General features: G+C 34.1%; 1 protein-coding gene across 1 annotated transcript in view; it reads right to left on the minus strand.

Moving 5' to 3' along the window:
• The window catches only part of LOC104524043 (lipopolysaccharide-responsive and beige-like anchor protein), a gene marked incomplete at its 5' end in the record, with an annotated part of 40,911 nt that overhangs the window by 18,009 nt on the left and 11,841 nt on the right, over window positions 1-11,061 (minus strand). Inside the window, 5 exons of the mRNA XM_029084696.1 lie at window positions 4,452-4,644; window positions 4,897-5,020; window positions 6,740-6,821; window positions 7,391-7,499; window positions 8,364-8,456. Coding sequence (XP_028940529.1) covers window positions 4,452-4,644; window positions 4,897-5,020; window positions 6,740-6,821; window positions 7,391-7,499; window positions 8,364-8,456 — 601 coding nt within the window. The remainder of the gene's footprint in view (window positions 1-4,451; window positions 4,645-4,896; window positions 5,021-6,739; window positions 6,822-7,390; window positions 7,500-8,363; window positions 8,457-11,061) is intronic.

An 11,061-nucleotide genomic window follows, 5' to 3' on the forward strand; every position in this document is an offset into this window, starting at 1 on the left:
TAAGTCAGGTGACATCCCTGATCTAGAATAAACAATAATTTTTTATAAATAACTATTTACACCATAAGAATGAACTCCATAATTAAGCATTTCAAAAGTGCTACTTAATTTGCATCTGTTTTGCTTCATTGATATACTGGACAACACACAGTTGAAAACAAAAAACCTGCAAGCAGTACTCTTGGGTAGCTACCTCTGCTTCCCCTCAGGGCAATGCAGATACACTTTTCAGAAGACTGACGAACATCTGAAGCCTTCAAAATGCCCTACAGCTAAAAGTGCCTGCACATACCACTGTGGGAGACCCTACCTTCTTCAAGATAGGGAGAAAAAAATGGAGACAAAACTGTCCTCAATAACTCATGAATGCCAATGGCATTTGGACTCAAGAGATCCTGGTGGCCTGTTACTTTCTAAAACTACTGAGCCACATTCACGTCTCTGCAAATTAGTTTTTAAATTGCCATCATATATTAGCTCCTCCACCACCTAATCTTCACTGCTTTTACCTCACCTGGTAATGACGAAAATCAGGCAAAAGTAATACATGTAAACGCTGTGAACACTTTTTTTTTTCCTCCTGTATTAAATGAGCAGGGCACCAAAGAACATACAAATTTACTTAACACTCACCAATGTTTATTACAACTGCACCTCCTTAGACTGAAAACTAACAATTATTTATAGATACGTTGTATGTTAAAGTCACAATACTAAAGTTTTAAGATTATATTTCTTCCCATTCAGATCAGAGAACAAAATTCTTCCACTTATACAGCAATTTCCACTTACATAGCAATGAAACTGTAGCTACATATTAATACATATTCACATTTCTGAGCCTTACTCAATGAAAATTTCTTGGGCTACTAAAATAACAAAAACAAAAGCCAACAATCAGAGTTTACCCAAATTTCTGCTCTTTTACCAAATCACATGGTAACATGAAGCAACTTTTAAGTAGCAAATTTATTTAAGGGTCTGAAATAAGCAAATGTTAGTTCTTCTCAGCAGTTCAAAACATTCAGATAATTTAGGAGTGCATTATACTGTGTAAATCATTATACTCTTTTAAAACTTGGGGAAGCTGAAAGGTCAAAAAGGCAAGTTGTCCACCATTCTTTACTTGTTTCCTATTATTAAGCCCAAAATCATTGGTCCTTTATACAAAGTAACACGGCTAGACAGACAAAACCTAAGCCCTAGCTAGGCATGGTTACAATGTTTAAAAAACACAAGTTCTTAGATGCTTTCATAAATTCAGCACTGGCCTTTAGAACAAATCAGAGTTGTGATTTAATTTTTTCATTAACATTTTTATTGATCTAGAAGCCACAGATTAAACACCTTTGTTTGCACTGTGTTAATATTCAGAACACATGAAAAATATAATATGGAAATGAGCAAAATACATGAGTAATACTAAGAAATTTGGCTTTAAAAAGGTTACACACCTAAATTCAGAGTGCAAGGAAACCAGTGTAGTGCAATTATGCTAGAAAAGTCATTGCTGCTTATAAAACGCTGTGCAGCTGTTGGAGGAGAGGGTTACAGTGACAAACAGCTTCTCTGCTACAAAGGTGGCAGGAAATCTATCAAACTGGACAATAAAATTGCAATTGAGTTTCTTTGGCTTTTTATAGCAGCTGCATGTATCTTGATGTGTAGCTCTGCAAAACCTATCCAATTCTGTAACACTAGTCCTTTATGTACTAGTTCTTTATCATAGAATGGGGTTATAAATTAGTGGCAAGAATGGCGCAAAGGGTTGTAAAAAGGAAAAATAAGCAGTAACCCAATACAATTAGAGATGAAATAATAAAAACACAAATTGGTTATTCTGTTAGCAATGTTAAGGAAATATTTTTGTTCCCATAATTCCCACATTACTTTGAAAGCATGCTAGAAATCAAAAACCTCTGAGATGCACTTAGCACTGAATAATTTGCCTGCTGAATTATGTCTACACTATGTTACGTGTGAATCTGTATGAATCTCAATATTAGTACAACAAGATACAAGCATATGTAGAATAAGTAAAATGAGAGGGATTAAAAATTCATTATCATTAGATATTAATATCAGTTTATAAGGACATTTTCAAGCAATTAGGAAGGTTTTACCACAAAGAGCTTTTTTGTGATTTATCCTAATTTATATTTATGTAATTAAAAGAGAGTTACAAAATATCATCTAGCTTTATATTGCTAGTTGCACCAATTGCTTGTATTATTTATTAAAAAGTTCAAAGTAGGTGCACCAATTGCATTTATTACTTATAAAAAATTTCAACCAGCAAATGCATAATAAAGGTGAAAAAATCCAACTTTAAAATCCTTGATTACTGCATCATCATTTACATCACTATAGTTAAGTTAGTTTCTAGATGCTTTTGTTGTTTAATCGTTTCCATTTAGGCTTCTGGAACTAGATAATATTAGCACCAATGTCCAAACAAACCAAACTCCTTTCTGATTCCTTCAAAACTACACCACCACTCTGCTGCTAGCGCTGCCCACTCTCACACACTTCTAACCTTGCCATTGGTCAACTTCCTCTGAAGCAGGTGGGAAGAACAAACAGTCCTTACTGTTCATATTGACGGGAAAGCCAACAAAGTTGGACTTGGGAAAACTCATACAGGAAGTTACTTCTACAGGAAGATACTCCTACTATCTAAAGGATATCTCACTATGCCAGGAGCCAAAAATGAGAAACATGAAGAGTGAAGCACATCATTTTCTTAATCACTATGGTATTGCACAAAAACACACAGCTTTTCGCAAAAAAACCTCCAAAACTAACATTATCTGTACCTCAACTTTTCTTCTTTTTTTTTAATTTTTATTTTTCTAAAAGCATGGGGTTTTTCTCTTATCATTCAGCAATGGCATGACAATAAAATGTTTTTCTCTTCTATGGACTCTAGACCGTTGATTAGCCACATAAAGTCACTGAAGATTATGACCAAAAATCCATAAAATCATTTTGATACAGAAGCTGCTTAAATGAGATTTCTGACATTACATTATCTTACAAAAAGAATCTAAGGATAGAACCACGGCTTCTAAGACAATGTGCCAGATAATATTTAAATTCAATACACCAGAACTCTGTATAACAGAGGTAGAAAGGTGGCCTTCCTTCACCCACCTCTCCATCTTTCCCCAGGGACAGTTGCCCAGAAATTCCCAGCAATCACACAAATGCTTTGAATTATGCCAGTTTCTATAAAAGTACATTAGGGATCTTTACACTGGCTACAGCTTGCCAGTGTACAATCTACTCCACCCAGGCCCTCTGCATCTTGGGAGAAAGAGAGGAAACAGATTTTTTGAAGACTGCAGAGCTGACACAAAGGAAGATTAAGGATATTGCAACAACTCAACTCAAATGTGCTCTCTGTAAAGGTTAAAATTTGGCCCTGGATTCTTTGTACCTGGATTCTACTTAGCTAAATGACTATTTAATGATATTATTTCACACACTTTTATTATATAGATTTCTACATTTGTCTCCTCATAGCCCAATAATCCACCATCGAGCTATAAATAAAATAAATAAACAGAGCTGCAAAATAACAGTATTCTTGCTGTCTGCAGAGACTGACTTGAGAAAAAATTCAAACAAAAATCAAGGACCTCAGAAATTCTAACAATTCCTTAGAATCATAAAGTCACCTTTAGGATTCACAGATGTCCTTTTCATACTGTAAAGTTGCACATATTTAGAAACATATAATTTAATTCATCTTAAGTACATATTTCTGATAAACCAGAATAATTAAGAGGCCCACACTGGCATCACTCTTTTGCTCAGAATAAGGCAGGTAGTTATCCTTTATACTACTGTGCCTTCTTTGAAGATCCACTAATAACTTTTATGACAGAATTCTGGTTGTGACAACAAAAAATCAGACAGAAGAATAATGAAGGGTAATAGTCTCATTCATATTACAAGGATTTGTGTTCTCACCCTGTATTCCATGACAGCTTACCAGCTGAAGCATCTGTCTTAACTTTGATTTCTTTGCTTCTTACTGGTTTATTTTTCAACCTTTTGATGTTACTAAAAGGTATTTTTGTTTATTAATAGATATGGTGCGCCACCTTGTGTCCATGCCATTACCAAAAAGTAAAACCAGCACTAACATTTTTCAGAAATGCTCCCCCCTGAAATTTGACTATCTCATTTTTGAGTGAGATGCCATTTTGTGCCATTTTCAGTATAAACTAATACGATCACTATTTGAGCAACAAAAACAAACAACAAAATTAACATTTCATTGTCAAATATTTGAAAGTTATGCCCACTAACAGATAAAAACAATGGGCTTTTATTTAACTACTGACCTTCACTTCAAGACTATCTCACTGTATGATACAGCACTTTAAGGCTCTGAATTTAATTACACAGCATAACAAAATTTCCCAACTATTTCAAACACTCACCTTTGAATGTGTGATCGACAGTGTATCCACCCAAACACGCCAGCCACCCCACTCATATTTGATTGCATGGTAGAGCAGAATTCGAAATATGGTATACACCATCTCAGTTATCTTCTGTTCCTCAGAAGTCTTTGGATTAAAACAGCAAAGGGAAAGCATCCACTCCTGCCAGACAGAGCATTGCAACAAACTCCTGCAAAACACATGTATTATTTAATTAAATTTCAAAATATATCTTAGAAATATATAAATCAGCTAAGTCAGGAATCCAACATGTTTAAAATAACTGCTAAGTGCAACCTTCTCTAATTTTACATATTAGAGACTATGCCAGAGTATAGAATTTGCTGAACAGCAATAAAGCTGTATCTGCTTAATGCATCCAATTTACTAAGAGACCTGGTTACTTACTTTGTATACACGTGCATACAGCAAGTTATCTTACCTTCTATTTTCTCTGCTGTTATTAAAAAGTTTAATCATATCCGAGAGAAAGGCTCGACGAATCTCCAGTGTTTCTGGACACTGTGGAGAATTACGTAGCAGGATTGCAATAACCTTCAAAATCTCTGTAAAACAGTTCATGAGCAATAAAATATTAGCACTAAGCACAGCATAAAATACAAGACATCTTCCAGTACTGTTTGTACAAGAAAAGTGACACTACATAACAAAGAGAAAAAGCTGAGAAAAGCTGAAAAAATACTGAGAAAAAGCACATCTCTATTTGACTAGAAGGTTTAACTAATAAAAATCCTGTCTTCCAAAGACTTCTCAAACCTGGTCACCATCAGGGGGATTTGCAGGCCTATACAGCTAGAGAAAATTGAATCAAGTTAAATTATTCTGATTTTTAAAATTAATTATCAGGTTTAAGCAGCACAAATATTACTGCATGACAAGCTATCAGAATCTGTCAGAACCTTTTTCTAAGGAAGTTCATATAATACAACGCATCAGTTATAAAATCAATATATGAGAAAAATGCATAGCTTTTGCTCTACCTTAATCATACTGAATTTTTAAAGAATCTGAACAACTTCCGATTATACTTAACAACTTCTGTTTCTAAAAAAGTGAGAAAGGGGGAAAAAACCTTACTGATATAAAAATTAATCTCTTATGAGCAAAACATTTTCTATATTTTTAGGAGACAGTAAAAATTGTGGGTACATTCCACTTCTTGAAACAGTGAAGCAGTCACTGTTCTTATTACTTTAAAAAAAAAGTTTACTGTGTAAATAAATTAGGGTGTAATTTAAACACGGTCACTGTGATAGGTTTAGTTCACCTTGTACAATTTCTTTAAAAACATAAATTCCCTATTTGATAATATTAGCACTGATCTTAAAAAGTTACTCTAGAAGACACTCTTCCTACTAGACCTAGGTAATTCCAAACTCACATCTCACACTACAAAAAATCTGTATTAACCACAGCAGTGACTGTCAACTTCAAAAATCTTAAGAGAAAGCAACAGAAATCTCACACCTCTTGCTTCAGATTTACCAGAAGGCAAATGCCATACTGCAACCAGATTTCTTTCCTCTGTATGTTTTTTGCTTTCCTTTCTCTTCCCCCACTTTCCACAAGAAGAAAACCCACAACTATAACCTACATTTAATGGCAAAGCAGCAATGAAAGTGAAAAATCTATTATTTTTCCAGAAAAAAAAACGAACTCCCAAAGCTATCATAAATCCATTGTATTATATACAGAGCACATTAATAATGCATATAATTCAGGAAAGGAGATCAGTATTTTGTCTTAGTTCAAAAGACATCTAAAGTTTCATATCAAGATATTTCCCATAAAGTAAGCTAACCAAAACAGTGAGCAGATACATTTCTCCTACTTTCCATCTAGCATTGTCGTACTGAATGTAATTTAAGATGAAGGCTGTTTCCATATTTCAGGTAATTTAGTCTGACATCACTAAATAATGCAATCAGAATTTTGCTGGAACCTTAACACGTATTAAATCAAAGTATCCTGTGCATGCAAGTCTTGAAAAACCATTTCATAACAACACTGCACAGCCAAAAAGGGTGAGTTATTAATTACATACACATTTAGACACATAAAACATCTTTCAAAAAGCTATAGAGACATACTTCCTAAATAACTCTAACTAAATGCACATTATATTTCTTTTTGTATGAAAGATAATGCAAAATTAAGATCAGAATTAAGACTGGTGGATGTAATCAATAAGTTTTCTCATGGCTTTTTTTTTTTTAGAGGAGACTTTTCTTATGGTAGCACTTAGAAAAGTGTATCATTCTTACGAGGATTTTGTATCTTCACTGTTGAATCTGGGTCAGGATGTTGTTTATGTATCACTTGAGTGCAAATTTGTTCAGTCAGAATCTAGCAAGAAAGAAGAAGATGCCATATCAATGTTCATAAAGACAGCTTACCGAAAAATAGTTGGATACATCCTTCATACAGCACTATCATACAGCACCATGCTTATAAAAATTATCCAAAAAACCCACTTGTCTGTCTCGATAATTTATTTGACTCTATTTCATTCTGTTCCTAAAATTTTACTCTTTTTTTTTTTTTGCCTTTTTTTAAGTGCATGCTGTTATTTTAAATACACTGGAAAAGAAACCTGAGTCTAACCAAAACAATCATCATAAGGCAAGTTCATTGCTATAATAAAATCCCACATATATATGTGTCTGCTTGAGACATTCAGGTTACTCATTATCTAGAACTGTTCATAATGAGCATAACCAAGTTAAGGGGGGGTTGGAATTCTCAAGTAGTGATCTCTGGGGGGAGAAAAAAAAAACAAAAAAAACCCCACTCAGCTGCATCACACTAAGGTTTAATGTCATCTGGAACATATCAGCACAAATATGTAAGCAATTTTCTAACAATGTCTTGCAAGTAATTAGGAAGATTGGATCCTAACTACAGTATATTACTACCTCAAACAGGACATTGTATGTGGTCATGGTGATTAAGCTTGTCTGAAGCATCAGCCTTTCAGCCAACAAAGAGAATAATCCATGTCCAAGCATGACTTCAGCTTTTCTCCTAAAACAGTACAGAAAGATAAAATAAACTTATGTATTCAATTTGTTTTAGGGGAAAAAATAGTTTTAAAAGTGTGCCTCGAGAAAGATGAAATCACTGGAAGCATCTTTTTCTTTTTTGTTCCTTAAGTCTTTCACTTTTGGTTAAAGAAAAGGGCAACGATTCAAATTCTGAAAGGACAAGTCATTCCCTGAAGACAGACAGAAGACAGCTCACTTTCTTCTATAAATGTGGTCCAATCACCCATGGGCCCAAAATGCCAAAACATACCCCTAGGGATGTCTTGATAAACCCTAAGGAAAGGGCATCTTTGTCCTCATTTCACTCAAAAATACAACCATGGACAGCGATCTCAATAGTCATCTACTAATGCAGTCGACTTGAGACAGATCTAGTTCTCAAGAATTGACACAGGGTTCAATCTTACCAGGCTAATTCTTGCTACTGATTTCAGTGGAATCAAGGAAAAAGACCACTTTAAATTAAAGCAGGCAGTCGTACTGCAAGTAAGTATTAAATGAACTTGTCAAGGAAGTGATAATGCCTGGATGCTACTTGCCAATAACAAGTAATTCCACCATTTCAGAAATATATTAATAACAACAAAATTGAAGGCTACTTGAAGAGTAGTAGCTTCTATTCAGTGAAGCATATTTAGTGATTAACCTCCAATAAGCTTTTTTCTTTTTTTACTTTATGTCCTGTGAAACCACCACACGTAAAAATGTGTGTATATATACACACCACATAATATACACACACAAAAAAAATGGCATATATGTGTCACAACCTACCTTTTGTCCTTTTTTTGGGGGGAGGCCAGGGAATGGTGGTGTTTGTTTTAAGACCTAAACCAGTACTTACTTTGGAGCGAGATGCTTTAAGAAATATCCCATCACTTTTAGAGCTTGCACCCTGATGCCTTCACTTTGTGATGCTAAAAGCTTGTAGACAACCCTAAGTGGAGAAAACACAAGGCTTTCTAAAATGGCTGAAATACACAGGAATGTTTGGAATAACAAATTAACTGCAAATAAATTTTAGTGTGATCCCAATTTAAAAGAATGACTATTAACCAGATTACAAAAAACAGCATGATGTTTGTTAATGGCACAATAGTTTGTGGTTTCACATTTTGTAATTACATTTAGAGATTTTTTTAATCAAATTTAAGTATCTCCCAGATATCAATACATAAAACATGCTGTGAAAAGCTGCTGCAATTCTTATATTGAGAGCTGTCTTAATCTGCTATTTTATCCAGAAAACTAAGAAAGCAATTGTTTTCCTATAAATTTGACTGGATAGGAACTGCCACATATGGAGGGGGCTTTATTATTAGCACTAATATTTGGTATCTGTGAGTGCTGTTGCTCCCTCAGGAGAGAAAGAAGAAGACACCAAGTCAGGACACATTCTTCTCATTTCACCCACATCGGTTTCTGCTCGTCTCTTTATGATTATGCTGTACACTCACTTATGATTCTCCACTAAGAAGGTTTCAGAAGAAAGCCAAAGGGAGCGAGGGGCACATCTGTAGCAAAGTACTAAACTTAACTAGCTGAACAGATTAAGTTCTAGATTAAGTTCTCCCAAGGAAGAAAATGAGAGTGTAACAAACACAGCAAGGAAAGTGTCAATGTAACTGACGAAAGTCTGGTAAATTAATAAACAATTAGAAGTATAGTCTTATGGGGGAAGTGTCCAGTAACCTTAAATATATTTGACATTACCAATTCAATCTGTAATACTGCACAGATCTCATCATGCCTTCCACTCCCCAAATAAAAATAAACCGGAGCAGTATTTAATCTTAACTTCTCAAACATTTATTTGCAGTACATTAAAGCTACATCTTTTACTAAATGAAGTTTATTTACACAGTGAAAAATTCTAATACTGGCATTGCGTCAATGTGAAGAATAAGAAATGCAAGTTTTTGATCCTTGTAAGTCTCCTGTAAAGACATAAGACACCTGAATGTATTTATTAGTTACATCTAATTTCATTCATTGCTTACTTTTTAGACAGTAAAGAGCTTATGACCACGTCACTATCTGATTTTAGTTGGGCTATGGTTCACGGCATTGGACAGATCTTTGAATCTGTGGAAATACGATCTAGCTTAGACCTATAGGAACTACTAATCTCTCTCTGAAAAAAAATAAAAGATTAATTTTCTAATGCTCCATGAAATTATATTTGTCCAGAAGGCACAGTACTGAGCTTTTACTGTGAATATTTTCTGAGTAAATTTTTGAGGAAATTTGTATCAATTTATTAGGGGAAAGAAAAAAAAAAAAATGTAATAACCTCAATGATTTTTTTACTCTCAAAAAATCCCATGCTACAATACTGCATTTTAGATCAGCTAGCCATAAAGAGATCAAAGGAGTTATTCGAGTTTTTAGGCCCTATCTATACATAACTGAGCACTCACCACTATTATATATTCCTTCACTTTTACATACCTAAAAATATTACCCAGGACACCTAATCTAAGAGGAAAAAAAATCTAGTTCTATAATAGAATTTAAGTGAAAACCCAGAATCAATTTAAAAACAGTTATCTATAAAATCCAAACCAACAAATAACTTATCTTGAAAAAATCCGCACCTACAGGAACTATAGAATCAAACAAACGAGCCAGCCCACGATACAACGTTCATTCAAGCAATATAATCCATTTCCCTGCTTGCCTTAACAGAACAGTCTGAGGGTTACCTAATTGCATAGGAAAAAGGTATTTTCTTACCCTTATTATTTACTCAGTAGCTACTTTAAAAATTTTAATCATTAAAAAACTCCAAATATTTATAAAGCTTTGTAAAATTATTTTTTAGATTTCAAGAATATGGTATTTTAATTGCAAAAAGTAGATGTATCAATAAGCATACAAATAACCCATTAAGTGACTGGAGACAATACAGGAGCAAGGAATGTAACACATAAGGCAGGAAAACAAAGTGATTTCTCACTGTGGACTCACTATTCATACTGACTTGCCCATATACTAGTTAATAAAAAAAAAAATCTCTACTGCTAGTTGTTAAATAAAAACAAACATATTGCACTGGAGATCCAACGTGACATTCAAATACTTTATTACATAGAGTTTTTATTAGTTTCCTATAGCATAATACATTACCATACAAATGAAGTCAAAGCTGAAGAAAATGGGTTAAAAAAAAATCAGCCTAGCACTAAAAGGGGAGAAAACAATTATGAACATGCCCGAGTGTTGTCTCTTGAGAAAGAGCAACTGAAAAAAATATATGTATAAATAGGGGTTAACCTATAGGTGCAACAAAATGTATGAAATGAGACTCTGCCTTTACACAGCAAGAGAATTACTACTCCACATACCCTTCTAGGAATAGTCCTTATATTTGCTTGCCTGTTCCAGTTTTTTCCCCTCTATGTCCAGGCAGGTTCATTTTAAATTAGAAAAATTCAATCATTTGACTACCCTCTGACAGCCACAACACAAAATCAGAGTTATAACTTAGTAATTTCCTAGCAGATCTGCTCTTGTGCTTTTACTGTTAGCGGAGCTTGCTA

Source organism: Antrostomus carolinensis, unplaced genomic scaffold (assembly GCF_000700745.2).
Source record: "Antrostomus carolinensis isolate BGI_N321 unplaced genomic scaffold, ASM70074v2 scaffold18124, whole genome shotgun sequence".
Lineage (NCBI taxonomy): Eukaryota > Metazoa > Chordata > Aves > Caprimulgiformes > Caprimulgidae > Antrostomus > Antrostomus carolinensis.